General features: G+C 46.9%; 2 protein-coding genes across 5 annotated transcripts; one reads left to right on the top strand and one right to left on the bottom strand.

Moving 5' to 3' along the window:
- The first annotated feature begins 110 nt into the window (after window positions 1–110).
- LOC117145802 (chaoptin) lies at window positions 111–6,422 on the top strand. Of its 3 annotated transcripts, none has more exons than XM_033311602.1 (15): window positions 111–372; window positions 904–1,119; window positions 1,236–1,949; window positions 2,048–2,223; window positions 2,524–2,658; window positions 2,744–2,972; window positions 3,031–3,640; window positions 3,695–3,825; window positions 3,881–4,137; window positions 4,195–4,336; window positions 4,400–4,758; window positions 4,817–5,240; window positions 5,304–5,545; window positions 5,607–5,793; window positions 5,852–6,422. In XM_033311602.1, exons 1-15 carry the CDS (start codon window positions 370–372, stop codon window positions 5,951–5,953), a joined length of 3,927 nt encoding a protein of 1,308 aa, XP_033167493.1. In that variant the 5' UTR covers window positions 111–369; the 3' UTR covers window positions 5,954–6,422. The 3 variants fall into 3 exon arrangements, with proteins under 3 accessions (XP_033167493.1, XP_033167492.1, XP_033167491.1); XM_033311601.1 differs by having other exon boundaries at window positions 883–1,119; window positions 2,753–2,972; XM_033311600.1 differs by having other exon boundaries at window positions 883–1,119.
- Window positions 6,423–6,866: 444 nt separating this feature from the next.
- LOC117145804 (probable 2-oxoglutarate dehydrogenase E1 component DHKTD1 homolog, mitochondrial) lies at window positions 6,867–13,700 on the bottom strand. 2 transcript variants are annotated; one of them, XM_033311603.1, is made up of 12 exons: window positions 13,500–13,700; window positions 11,315–11,432; window positions 10,976–11,153; window positions 10,671–10,890; window positions 10,056–10,217; window positions 9,629–9,702; window positions 8,791–9,552; window positions 8,310–8,727; window positions 7,930–8,253; window positions 7,360–7,548; window positions 7,139–7,224; window positions 6,867–7,054 (listed from the first exon to the last, which is right to left on the bottom strand). In XM_033311603.1, exons 1-12 carry the CDS (start codon window positions 13,621–13,623, stop codon window positions 6,950–6,952), a joined length of 2,760 nt encoding a protein of 919 aa, XP_033167494.1. In that variant the 5' UTR covers window positions 13,624–13,700; the 3' UTR covers window positions 6,867–6,949. The 2 variants fall into 2 exon arrangements, with proteins under 2 accessions (XP_033167494.1, XP_033167495.1); XM_033311604.1 differs by having other exon boundaries at window positions 13,662–13,681.
- Window positions 13,701–14,635: the final 935 nt, after the last annotated feature.

The following is a 14,635-nucleotide window of genomic DNA, read 5'->3' as shown; positions in this document are numbered from 1 at the left end:
GAGAAGAGTGTGTGCCCAATGGTGACGGCGCCATCGAGCATTCCCGATATGTTACAATCCAATTAGCCGGATGCGCCAGTTGGCCAACTAGAGTACTTGGCCCGTCGCCGATTGATTTGCAGTTTGTCAGACGTGCGTGGAACGCGCAGCGGTTCGGTCGTGTTTTTTCCAGCCCTGTTTTTCCCCTGAAAAGCGAACGGAATTTCAAGCAAGGATTTCCACGCGAGTGTCCTGGCCAGGGAATATAGCCACTGGGAGCTGGAAATCAAATCAAATTTTTTGGACAGTTGACTAAAGAGTGAAGGGTGGCCGTGAAATCTTAATTAAGTTTGTTTAAATCGCCAAGTGCCTAATTTAATTAACAGCAAAATGGTGTGTATTGGCCATCAAAATGGCCTGATATCCTACTAAACCAAATATAAATGGCTATTAAAACCGAAAAAAGGACATTTGATAATCTATGCGAGTAGCCCTTGAAGTGCCTAAGTCTTGCGACTCAAAAGAAACCGTGGACGGATTCAAATCCTGTGAAACGAAGACACCCCATTGGTCTAGTCACCCCTGAACTTATCCTCGGAAACTTTTCCAGACACAACAGCTAATCCTTTTGGCAAAGTCGCAGTGAAACTGCTAACGGGCTTAAGAAGCCATATTAAAAGTAGAAAACGTTAAGCGTCCTGCTGACGTTTTCATAATCTATTTAGCTGAGAAAATAAGTGATCCTTTTCCAAGCGGGCTTGAATTCAATTAAGGGATATTATTAAATGGATAGATAACTATAGATACTATGAAGCTGTATGGAAAAGTTTCTCTTGTGACTTGTTGCTAGTCTCCCGAAATTAGTCCTCCCAGTACCCAGTACATTATCCATTCTATCCTTAGGGCCTCGAATTTTTCTTTAAGTTCGGCTATGCCTTCCTGACCATAACGCTGATGATCATGATCTGGATGTCGCTGGCCCGCGCCTCCATGTTCGATCGCGAGATGGAGGAGACGCACTACCCGCCCTGCACCTACAACGTGATGTGCACCTGCTCCAAGTCATCCACGGATCTGGGGATAGTGCACTGCAAGAATGTTCCGTTTCCGGCACTGCCGCGCATGGTGAACCAGTCAAAGGTGAGTCGTAAGATTAGCTTTCTACATGACCCATCAGTTTTAGTTCTACCCATTTAATTACCCATAACTACCCATCAACGTATTAACTCCAATAACTGGAATGTATTCTGGTTTAGGTTTTCATGCTGCACATGGAGAACACAGGTCTGCGCGAGATTGAGCCCTACTTCCTGCAGTCCACGGGCATGTACCGCCTAAAGATCTCTGGGAACCATCTCACCGAGATTCCAGATGATGCCTTCACCGGCCTGGAGCGATCGCTGTGGGAGCTGATTCTGCCGCAGAACGACCTGGTGGAGATCCCGTCCAAGTCCCTGCGGCACCTGCAGAAGCTGCGTCACCTGGACCTGGGCTACAACCACATAACGCACATCCAGCACGACTCGTTCCGCGGCCTGGAGGACTCGCTGCAGACGCTGATCCTGCGCGAGAACTGCATCTCGCAGCTGATGTCGCACAGCTTCTCCGGGCTCCTTATCCTGGAGACCCTCGACCTGAGTGGGAACAACTTGTTTGAGATCGATCCGAATGTGTTCGTCGATGGAATGCCGCGGCTGACCCGTCTGTTGCTTACGGACAACATCCTCTCGGAGATTCCGTACGATGCCCTGGGTCCGCTAAAGAGCCTTCGCACCCTGGACATCTCCCACAATGTGATCTGGTCGCTCAGTGGCAACGAAACCTACGAGATCAAGGCCAGCACCAAGCTGAATCTGGACAATCTGCACCTGGAGTACAATCACATCGAGGTCCTGCCTCCGAATTCATTCAAGTACTTCGACACCGTCAACCGCACCTTCTTCGATGGCAATCCCATTCACACTTTGAGGGTAGGTAAACTAACCCTTGTTAAACCTAACTGGACGAATATCCCTCCCAGAAATTTGGTTATTAAAGAGTATATTTGGAACTTACACTTCGCTTTCAGGAAGATGCCTTTAAGCCCGCTCGAATCAGGGAGATCTACATGCGCTACTGCGGCCTGACAAACATTTCGCCTGTGGCCTTTGACAGCCTGGTGAACAGCCTCCAGATCCTGGATTTGTCTGGCAACAATCTCACCAAGCTGCATCACAAGCTCTTCAACAATTTCGATGTCTTGAGGTGAGTCGAGCACCTGCACTCCGATTCACTCACGTTCTACCCCATTCCATTTGCACATGTGCATATTGGGGGGAACTAATCGGATTGCCGGCAGCCTCTAGGGCTTCTCCAGTTCCTAAGTTCGTGTGTGCGCTAAGTGGGTGACCCTATTTGAAAGAATTCGAGGAAGAGGGAAAAGCCGCGCCATCAGGCAATCATGCAAAAATACGCGACACTGGGAAAATGCATTATTATTTTTATTGCATTATTGAATTTTATAATTGTAATTTATAATTATATACAATTATTCTTAAATAATAGGGTCATCAGCATGCGGGACAATAAGATCAAGATCCAGAAGCCCACGGAGACCTTCAATGCGGTGCACTACACCCTCCTGAAACTGGACCTGAGTGGAGACCGAAACGACCCCACTAATCTGCAGACCCTGCGCAAGTAAGTGAACCCAGTGCACCGAGAAACATCCTGCTCCCCACACACCCTTCACCCCAAAACCATTCTTGTATTTATTTACAAAAAGTATGACCAGAATGCGGAACATGCGATCACTGTCGATCTCGCGCCTGGGATCCTCCTCCGTGGGACCCGAGGACTTCAAGGACTTCGGTGTGGAGCTGGAGGATCTGCAGATCACTAGGGCCAGTCTCTCCGGGATTCAATCGCACGCCTTCAAGCATGTCAGGGGTCTGAAAAGGCTGGACTTTAGCGAGAACGGAATATCTAACATAGAGAACGATGCCTTCCATGAGGTAATTCAGGATTTTCCTAAAAATTTGGGCTCATTTAATAATAAAATTTATTCTATAGATTGGACACTCGCTCATCTCTCTGAAGATGTCGCACGGCTACTCTGGCAGTGCCCTGCCAGCTGAACCCCTAAGGCATCTGACTTCCCTCCAAGAGCTGGACTTCAGCAACAACCACATCAGCAGCATGAGCGACACCAGTTTTCATTTCCTGAAGAACTTGCGGCTCCTAGAGCTTCATGACAACAGGATCGAGCAGGTTTTGAAGGGCACCTTCCAGGGCGACATTCACTCAAAGCTGGAGGAGATCTCGCTTCGCTTCAACCACCTGACCTCCATATCCCAGCATACCTTCTTCGATCTGGAAGCCTTGAGGAAACTGCATCTGGATGACAATAAGATTGACAAGATCGAGCGAAGAGCCTTTATGAACCTGGATGAACTGGAGTATCTAAGCTTGAGGGGCAACAAGATAAACAACCTGGCCGACGAGTCCTTCCAGAACCTTCCGAAACTGGAGATCCTGGACATGTCCTTCAATCAGCTACCGAACTTCAACTTTGACTACTTTGACCAAGTGGGCACCTTGTCGAATCTTAATGTGAACGTGAGCCACAATCAAATCAGGCAGTTGATGTATAATTCCTCGTGGAGTGGACGAAATGAACATGGTAGGGTCTTCTTTACTAGCAAATCTTCAGTTTGTTAATAGCTTCGGTATACAGGTGGCATGTATCACTCGAACATCAAGATATTGGATCTTTCACACAACAACATATCTATTATCCATCCTGGATACTTCCGGCCTGCTGAAATTTCGCTGACACACTTGCATCTGGGCTACAACTCGCTGATGGTAAATCCAATCCTATGACTTTGTTACCAGCCTTTCATACCCTTTGACCCTTTAGAACACGACTCGTGATGTCTTCGGCAACATGCCCCACTTGCAATGGCTGGACCTCAGCTACAACTGGATCCACGAACTGGACTTTGATGCCTTCAAGAACACCAAGCAGCTCCAGCTGGTCTTCTTTGGCCACAATTACCTCAGTGACATTCCCCAGGATATATTCAAACCCGTCCAGGGCCTGCGCATCGTTGACTTCTCGCACAATCACCTGAGGGGCCTGCCCGACAATCTCTTCTACAACGGAGGCATGGAAAAGTGAGTAAATAACTATATAGTCAATTTATGGACATGATGTATTCGTGACTCTTAAAGATTGGATGTGTCGCACAACATGATGTTGAAGATCCCCTCCTCATCGCTGTCCAGTTTGGCTGCGCTGACGCTTTGTGAACTGCACCTGTCCAACAACTTCATCTCCACCATTCACAGCATGGATTTGTCCAACAAGTTTAGAGTAAGTGTATTGGTGAAACACTAGCTTTAAAAATATAAAATGAATTCCTAATACCGACTATAGTCACTGCGCTACCTGGACATCTCCTACAACTATCTGCTGCGAATCGATGATGCAGTGTTCGCCACCATGCCAAAACTGGCCGTTCTGGACCTATCCCACAATCGGGATCTGAAGGTGATGGATAAGTCGTTTATGGGCTTGGAGAACTCGCTGATCAAACTGGGCCTGGAGAACGTTTCTCTGAGCACAGTGCCCGAGATTCGACTGAAGTATCTGCGGGAGTTCCGCTTGGGTTACAATGAACTGCCCTCGATTCCGCAGGAACTAGCCCACAATATGAGCAATCTGCGCATGCTGGACCTCTCCAACAACGACTTGACCAATGTGCCACTGATGACACAAGCTCTGCCCCACTTGAGGTGAGTTAATTTAACTTGATAAATGGTCTATCTAATCAGTATTCGCAATTCTCAACAGACGCCTGATGCTATCTGGAAATCCCATAACCTCGCTGAACAACAACAGTTTCGATGGCGTGAACGAGGATCTTGAGATGCTGGATATATCGAACTTCCGGCTGCACTACTTCGAGTATGGCTGTCTGGACTCGTTGCCTCACTTGCGATCGCTTAAGCTCACTGCCTATTCCCACCTGGAGCACTTCAATATTCCACATCTGCTGCGCCACCATTATAATATCCGCCAGTTGTGGATCGAGGCCCCACAGCCCTTCACCCGCATTGTTAAGAAGGGATCTGGACCCACCCAGGAGATGCAGACCCTTCAGCTAGGCAATCCCACCGACTTGCAGCGCGAAATGGAGGGCCATTTGCCCTCCAAGCTGACCAACATCACCTTCAGTGGTCCCCAGTTCACCAACCTGAATGAACGCATTTTAAGAGTGAGTAGTTCTTCCAACTCATTGTCTATATAAACTATATATTATACATTTAATTTGTTCCAGGGCATGCGTTCTCCATACCTCTACATGCAATTATTCAATACCTCGCTGCAAGCCCTGCCTCCAAACTTCTTTAAGTACATGGGCCGAGTTCGGAACATTTCGCTGGACATTCGCTACCACAACAGGAACCTGAAGAAGATTCCCAATCCAAACACAGGAGCTGTTCCCTATCTGCCGAATAGTGTGTTCCTCACGGACTTGAAGATGTCTCACACCGATCTCAACTGCGATTGCGACCTGGGGTAAGGCAATGGTGTTCCAATAGTACGATATTGTATTGATTATCACAATTTGTTTGTATAGGTGGGTGGAGTTCTGGCAGCGCAAGAGGCGCCAGTACATCTGCTCCTCCCAAACCTGGACCGATACCGTCTTCCGCACCTTCATGAACTCACCTTGCCAGGTGTACGGACGCCACAACTGCGACGAACACGATGATGACCTGAGGGAGACGCGCTGTGAGAACAAAGGAGGGCAGCAGCTGATGGAGGTGGGTATCCTATGGAATACTGCCAAGGAATATGTCGCTAATCGCTATCCCTCGATAGGCCCTCAAATTCGATCTGGAGTGCGGGTGGGACAATGCAAATTGCCGGGAGGCCGCCTTTGTGGTGGTGATGGTGTGCGTGGCCATGGTCTTCTGGATGTGACTTCTGCACTTCACATATAAGACGTCCACCGACTTTTATACCATTCTTGAGCAAGTCTACGGCAGACAGGTCATATGAGTCCTGCCGTCTACAGTTTAAGCGTGATGATGAGACTTTGGCCACTTTGATAGCTTTTGCAGTTAGTTGCTTCTCTTCCGACAACCTTCTCTCACCGATCCGCTGGTCCTTGGTAACGCCTTATATGTAGTACTCCTCACAAGTCGCCACCGAAGCACCCCATTCTTCGCCTCGCCTCACTGTCTATCTCCATGTATGTATATTCTCGTAGGCCTTAACTAATCCAGCTAATCCAGCTATCTAGTAAACCGCCTGACCTGACCCACGAATACTTTCTGTACTTCTTCTATAAGTTAGGTCACTGCGCTGCTTAAACAATTCAAAATGAAAGTCTGTAAAATGTTTCATAAACATATAATAAATATTTACGGTAGGTTACCTTTTTGGGGCATTATGATTTTTATTGGTCTCACTTGGTACAACAAGTTACGTTCACAATTGCCGGACCAGGCTGGTCCAGAAACAAACAATTAAAAACTTTTCGCTTAAAGTTTCCCCTCTTCGGACGGCTTTTCCATACGATGAATTTTGTGCGGAGCGGGAAGCATTTTCCCACTTCGGTTCGTTTTAGTTTCTTTTTTTATGGCACTTTAAGCGCGCTTGTAAAGAATTTTGCTGAAAATGTATGTATGCAATACTTAAATTTTGACTGTTATCACTGCTCGTAAATTTAGAAATATTTCTTTCACTTCGTACACCGAGTAATAACAAAATAAATTAAAAGAGATATTTTAAATCCACTAAGAACCCATTCAAGTTTTCAAACATTTTGTAAGTGATTAAATTTTAGGGTATTCCCACGATCAACCTTTTCAAAAGTCTTGTTTTCTGCACATATTTTTACACATATATTTTTGGCAGTTTTATTGAGCTAAAGTACTTTGTGATATATGCACAGGCTGAGGAGGCGGGTTCGCCCTAAAGTTCGAATGGGGCAGCAACAATCTCATCGACTTCCCGCTTATGCACCTTTCCGATTCCGGTGGCGGGGGTGGGGGCCTCGCAGCGACCGCAGTAGTGGAGCTGTGGAAAGCGGGGAAAATCGGTGGGTAGTGAAAAGTGTCTAGAGCTTTTTCCGAGGCCGCCGGTGGCAGGTCGACTTTTTACCTGTTGGCCAATTAAATTTTCAAAACGTGGCCGCACAAACGTCCAGGCGCCCATGTTGCGATGCTCCTCCTGGCTCCAAACAAAAGCTGCACGGAGAGAAAATATATATAGTTATACAATATATATATCAAGAAAGATATTAGCTATATTTTTCCGTGTATAAAAACGATAGCAAGTACAGATCCGGTCAACTTTGTGGCCGAAGTTTACGATGGACTCACATTGCACGTTGCCGTACTGGGCCAGCTGGGCCTGCAGCTCCTGGATGGGGAAAGGACACAGGGACTCCAGCCGCAGAATGGCCGTGTCGTAGGCCTGGCGCTTCTCCCGCTCCTCGGCGAGAGTGTAGTAGTGCTTTCCACTGCACAGGATGACCTTGCGCACCTGCTCAGGCTTCGCGGTGGTGTCTCCTATCGTTGGAAGTGGGTAAAAGCAGGGGAAAGTAAAGAAGAAAATGCTGATTAATATCGTCGAATAATAAACCTGAATTTACGTGAACATCATTTTACAATTCATAGTAGCAGGGCGCATATAAAAAGATATATGTGGCATTAAAAGTCAATTATGTGCTTTGCAAATCTCATTTCTGTTGCTGAAAAGTTTATATTGCTAGGTTGCCTTTATGTATGTGGCTAATAACTATTTTGGCCAACGAGGTGTATTTTTAATAGATTTAACTAAAGCAGTTTTCTACATATTTGACTAGGGACAGAGACGTAGAACCCTAGTCATGCCGTGACCCCACCAGCTATCCCTCGAGTCCGTGAAGATAAACAGAGGCCATTACTCACCCAGGACATTGTGGAAGAGCGTGCCCGGCTGGAAGTCCTCGTGCGTGGATGTGGCCGCAGGAAGACGGAGAAGCGTTTTGGGGGCCACCACCACGAGGGGCTTGCGGAAGTTCCTTGCCAGTTGGCGACGCAGCACGTGATAGTATTGGGCGGGCGTGGTAGGGTTCACGATGTGCACGTTGACGGAATCGCCATCGGCGGATGTTTCCTTGGAGTCGCAGAGCTGCAGGAAGCGCTCGATGCGACAGGAACTGTGCTCCGATGCAGCGCCGTCGTATCCGTGGGGCAGTAGCATCACAAGGGCGTTGGACTCCATCCACTTGGCTGGTTAAGAAATTCTTTAAAATCAGGTCGGAGAAAAGAAGCTATTTCCAACTCACTTTCTCCCGAGACGATGAAGGTGTCGATTATAATTTGTGCTCCATTGGCAAAGTCCCCAAACTGCGCTTCCCAGATAATCAGGTTGTTGGGGTTGTCAATGGCCATGCCGTACTCGAATCCCAGCACCGCCTCCTCCGACAGAATACTGTGAGCCAGCTCCAGTTTTCCACCGTTTCCGCCCTCCATGCTGTTCAAGGGAATGAACATCTCGTTGGTCTGCTGATCCACCAGCATGGCATGGCGATGGGAGAAGGTTCCACGGCCCACGTCCTCGCCACTGATCCTCACATTGTGTCCCTGGTACATCAGGCTGCCAATGGCCAAGGCTTCGGCTGTGGACCAGTCGATCTTAACTCCGTTCTCCAGTTTTTTCAGTCGAGCATTGACATGCGTTTTCAGCAGGTGGGGATGGATGTTCTGTTACCCAAGAAAGAACCTTTAGAATGTATGTATGGTATACACATATCTGAGCTAACTTACAAAGTCTTCTGGGAAAGTCACACTCTGCTGACCAATGTAATGAAGCAGCGAGTAATCCAAGCCAGTGTCCCAATAGGTTAGCTCCTTGGAGGGAGCCAGCTGAAGGTCCTTCCACTGCTTTTCGAAGTAGGAAGGTGGTGGCTGGTAGGTAGGAGCCAAGGCTAGTTCCTCACCCAGATATTTCATGTACCCATCCCTCATTTCCTTGGCCTTCGACTCCGAGAGAACCTGCTCCTTGGCCAACTGCTGGGCATACAAGTCCGGAACCGATTCCCGCTGGTGGACAATCTTGTAGACCAAGGGATTGGTGAAGGTGGGGTCATCCAGCTCGTTGTGACCCCATCTTCTGAAGCAGTTCAGATCGATAAAGATGTCCTTGCGGAACTCCCTCTGGTACCTAAAGGCCAAGCTTGTAATCCTGGCCAAAGCCTCGGGATCATCGCCGTTTACGTGGAACACCGGAGCCTGAATAGACTTGGCCAAATCGGAGGTGTAGGCAGTGGATCGTCCTCGATCTCCGGGCGTGGTGAATCCCACCTGGTTGTTCACAATCAAGTGCAGACTTCCGCCCACCTCAAAGTGGGGCACATAGGCCATGTTGAGGCACTCCTGGTTGATTCCCTGGCCGGCGAACGCAGCATCTCCATGAAGGATTACGTTGAGCACGTGCTCTCCAAAGGGCTGACTACCATTCCCGAAGGCTCCCTCGCCTCTGGCTTGCTGTTTCGATCGCGTTTTTCCCATGGCCACAGGGTTGGCCGCCTAGAAGGGGGATTAAGGAGGAACACGATGCTTAAATCAGGAATCAAATTTCAAAGTTTGACGTGTGTCGGCTTACCTCCAGATGGGAGGGATTCCGCACCATGCTGAAGCTCAGCTTCTTGCCCAGTATTTCCAGCTGCTCGGAAACATCTGTGTGCGATTCGGTTCAGGTTTTATTAAATTAAGCATACGCCGTGTGTGCTTAGGCCAGCAAGACTAAGACTGCTTGGCGCGCACGAAAAGGATGGGATGAAGCGATTTCAGTTTAAATGAAGACTATGAAATACCCAGGATATTAAGATCGATATAATATTCTCACCTAGTACAAAATACTTTTGGATAAATAATTTACTATAAATAAGTTATATGCTAAATTTTTCCTTCTGTTACTATTTTATGGTCTGTTTAAGTTCAGATCCTCCTTCCCATGTAATAAACGAATATACCAGAATACCCTGCCATACCTGTAAGCCCACCGAACGCCCCGGCAAAGTTTCACTTACGGAAATGACTTATGACGTCGGACATGGCCTCGATGTCTTCCGAAAACTCGGATGCGCCGCTGAGTTTGCGGAAAACTTTCGCCGGCCGCATGTTGAGGAGCGCCGCCTGCAGCGGAGTCCTTCCTCGATGGGGCATCGCCAGGACCACGTGCTCGATGTTCGCTGTCATTCCATTGTATAATTTTTTTATCGTTGTCGTCGTTTCCGTTGTTTTTCGGGGTTTCATGCGAGAGGGAAAAGTTTTGGGAAAGCAGATTAGGGTTAAGTAAGCGTGCGATGATATGTGAGCCTGCCTGTGGGAAGGAAGTTTGGAATGCTGGCTAGAGTTCAGGTGGGCTAGCTCGAATTCCGAGGAGCAGATTCACCATCTCAGCGGACTGTCACGAGACAAAGTTTGGCGCCTTGAAATGGGTGCGCGATTCCGCGTATCGCTAATCGCGTTTAAGGAGCGGTCCAAACGCACGAGCTCGTATAAATCATGTCATAAAATGGGATGAAACTTTGATATTCGGAATAAAATTGACTTAATGGCAGAAGTTTATTTCAATGTTCTGCAAGAATATTGCTTTGACAAATCGATGTTCAACGGAGTGATCCACTGCGTGGGAAACTCACCTTGGACACTGTCACGGAGCAGTTGCCAGAAGAAGGCCAGCATGGACTCGGCTCCTTCGCCGCCGTATCGCTTGACTGTGGGAAACTTGAGTGCCATGAAATTGTCCCAGGCCTGCGACTTAATTAACAGCTCGGCGATTTCGCAGCGCTCGCTGTTTCCCAGCTGCTGCTGGTCCAGCGTCTCAAAGTTCCGGGCCAGCCACTCACGCTCCTCGATGTCCTGCGAAATGAGGCAGCGGGATCAGCACGCAATGTTTATGGGATGGGATGGAATGGGATGCGATGCGATAGGATGGGACACCTACCTCGACGTAGGAGAACTCGGCGCTGGTTGAGCGGCCGCAGTAAATGTCCTTGAGCAGCTGCTCCAGCTGGGCGACGTTGTGGGCCACCTGCGGACCACTTAAAAGGCCATCGGTGCGCACCGGCTCCTGTGTCTGCAGTCCATAAAATGCGGGACTTAATTCCTGCAGCTCCTGCTGGCTGTGTCCAGTAGCCACGAAAATTCACAAGACAAATACACGCAGCCGGGGCGATATTACAAAGCAGCCAGAAAGGGAGAATAAAATATGACATTTGCCAGGACGATTTCGGGAGGGGTATGGGGAAATGGGAGCTGGGAGCTGGGTGCTGGAGCCTCCTACCTCGTCCTGATGCTGATGGGATTTACGGCTGCCAATTTGTGCCCGTGCTGGCGAAAGGCCTCCACAAAGCGATAGACGTTGGCCTGCGAGTTCCTTGAGGCCCGCACATCCTCGGCCACTGAAACACACGCGTAAACAATATAAATTTCGCCCCACGTTATAAATTATTTAAAAAAGGATTCACGTGCACATCGCCCACTGCCACGTTGTGCGGCCTTTTGAATTTATTGGCCTTTTACTTTTATGATATTTATTCTTTGCTTTTTACGCTTTGCTTCACTTTGATGGACTAGCTGCCAGGTATGTGCACTTTTGAATCGTATTTACCCGGCAAATATTTGGCACTCGAAATTAATTCAAGTGGAAAATGTCAAAAGGAGTTGGCTAAAGATTTAAATGGGGCTTATTGAGATCGCATGCAGAACATATATTCTTATCTTATGTATCGTAAGTTATTCCAGTTAGCAGACTCGCATCGAATTTAAAACTATAGAGTGTACCATGTTTGTGCTTCCCGCTGGCAAGAAATTCATGCTAGATATGAGAAATTACGATTGTTGTTTTTATTGCCTTTTTTGGGGGATTTTATTCTCTTGTTGAGCCATTGACAACTCGTTGGCTGCTTAGGTGTTTACGTGCTAAAGTGTTATCCTGCTTACAGGATTTATATGCGATGACGCATATCACTCGATTACAGGACCCTGAGAATTCGAAATCCGTGGGACAGGACACGGGCCATCGACAGCTGGCATTCGCCGGTTGGACCGACCCCAAGTCGTCCTCAGAAATTTATGCAATTTCTCGGCGGCATTTCGGCCATAAATCAATTTAATGTTAAAGAGTAGGCCGCTTGGACAGGAGCACAGGGTGTATGATGAATTGTATTTGCGGCGACAACATTTCAGCTTGAGCGTGTAAATATTATTGGAGCTCAGCGGCGGGTCCTTTGCCAAGGATAATGATTGCCCTGACAGAAATGCAGCCAAAGGACGAACGGCAAACAAGGCGGTGAGCGTATCTAGAGAATTATACCGATACTACACTGAGGCAAAACTAACAGTTGAAGTCAGGTTAGGTACGCTTTACCATAATTCAAACTACTGGCCATAGATTACTAAGCCAATTGGGCTTGCTTTAGAATATTTAACATACTTTTCCAAAGTCTAAGTAAATTCTAGACATGCTTTCCTCCAAGTGAATTATCCTAGACGCCTGATGTCAGATGGTCAAGCGTTGAAGGCTTTCCTCTGCTGCCCAGTCAAAGGCTCCTGGCAGACTATCCAACTACCAACTACCAACTACCAACTGGTGACTGGTGTCTGTTGGCCATGGTGTCGATAAGCCCCAATTGTGTACGCAACGGATGCAGGACAAGCACAAAGGAGCTCCCGTTTTGGGGTCCTTTGTTTGCCGGGCTTTGATATTTAGCCGGGTCCTTTTCGGACTCCCTGCCGTGCGTTTTGGGAAAAGATATAGTATCTCTGCACTGGACATCCGCCTCTCTTCACTTAATTAGTGCACCGCACGGGGGGTCTGCCACAATCTGCTCGTTCTAATTATAAATTCGGGGTACTGGGTGTAGCGCCATATATTTCGGGTTTATCAGATTTCAGAGTGAAACATGTGATAAGCTGAGAACTTGAAGATTAGCTTGGGACGGTAGCATTAAAACCATAAAAAATATTCCACCAGTCAACAGGAGCTGTATTTTGTGGGTAGTCTGGGAGGCATTAGCAATGAAGTTCAATTTCTAAAATATTTTGCGAAATGAAGTTAAGTCTGAATATCACATAAAGTTAGTGATAAATAATCCTGTATATACCCTCCGATTACAGGGTAGACGAATGATATATCTTCTTCAAACTGGTTTTCGAATTCACCCACAGCAATTTGCACTCGATCTCTTGTTCAGGCTGTTGTTTTATTGCAGTTTCTGCGTGGATTGTTGTGGGTCAGCTGCTTGAATTCCACTGATAAATAGCCGTCTGGAAAATCCGACACGCACGCACACACACATAGTGTCACTACAGAGCAAACTTCGGCGGTTTTTCTTTTTGCTTGGGTAGATTTCCACTGCTCATTCATATGAATGTTTGATCCCGAAAGACTCTTATCGATGCGATGGTTATCTCGACGGATGAGGTTTTTATTGAAGTCTTGGCAACACACTTGTTTACAACCGTACCTTGAAATTCACGCTGGGCAATCGGCTTATAGCCCCAAACGCCCTTTTCGCTGTGATAGCACCGCGATAGTGGGCGTGGCAGTTTCGCGATTCCCGCCTCCGAAAGCGCCAGATAACGCAGCATGCTGATGGATTAAAAACGAGGCGTGTATGCCGGATCACCTGATAAGTTCGCAGCGAAATCGCGGTCTCTTCTCGCCGCCGTTCGACCCAGAACTAAAGGCAATTCACTTTTGTTTGGAGCCGGGACCCCCATATTCCAAATAAACTAAATTGCTGATAAGCTGGGAAAGAAACCTGGAGAGAAAAAATCCCACCGAAAAGTAGTGCCTACTTTTGGGCTGGTGTGTGATATGATCGCTGTTAGTTAACAGAGCGCTTGTTTGGGCTCTGTTAAAACTAAATAACTACCAAATTGTTATACACATGTATGACATGATAATGAATTTCAAAATAGTTTCTTATCAGCTCACTAAAGCTGATAATGCAACAGGTTCGTTGGCCAATAATGGATTGCTTTTGAGAGAGGGAAGAGTTGTATCCATGAAGTTAGTCATCCATACGCTCAGAAATATAATTAAATGAACTAAAACATTTTTAGTTTTATATATATATTTTATATATAAATATGCTGTTTAAAAGATATGTGGGTTAAATTTTCAACAGCAATTTGTTTTTCATACCCCTAACAATAAACACTATAAAAATATATCTTATCCTTCGACTTATATTGTAGGAATGTTTATCTGCATTATTGTTTTTTGTAATACCCTATTAGTCACGAAAGTTGGTCCTCAAAATGCTTTGCTTTTATAAATTCAGACTTCCCCGCTCTGCACTTGATTTCTTCATTAATGACGACCATGACACTTTCATGGCCTAATGAAATCAATCCGTAGGCTTTTTTACGGGCTGCTCCATTCATAACTCTTAAGCTTCATCGGAAAAGCCTTTTGATGGTCGGTAATGGGTCATTGTCTATAATTAAACCGGAAGCGTGCTCTCATCAATTTCACATCACACACATACATGTGTAGGCTTTACAGCCCATTCAGCTTTTCACAAAATGGCCGCGTCATGAGGGTGATTAACTGTAATGGAAGTGAATCACAAATCTGCAAGAGACCATTGTCAAC

The sequence above is a fragment of the Drosophila mauritiana genome, chromosome 3R, assembly GCF_004382145.1.
Source record: "Drosophila mauritiana strain mau12 chromosome 3R, ASM438214v1, whole genome shotgun sequence".
Classification (NCBI taxonomy): Eukaryota; Metazoa; Arthropoda; class Insecta; order Diptera; family Drosophilidae; genus Drosophila; species Drosophila mauritiana.
Note: the sequence above shows the minus strand (reverse complement) of the source record. Positions and strands in the feature narration are given on the sequence as shown.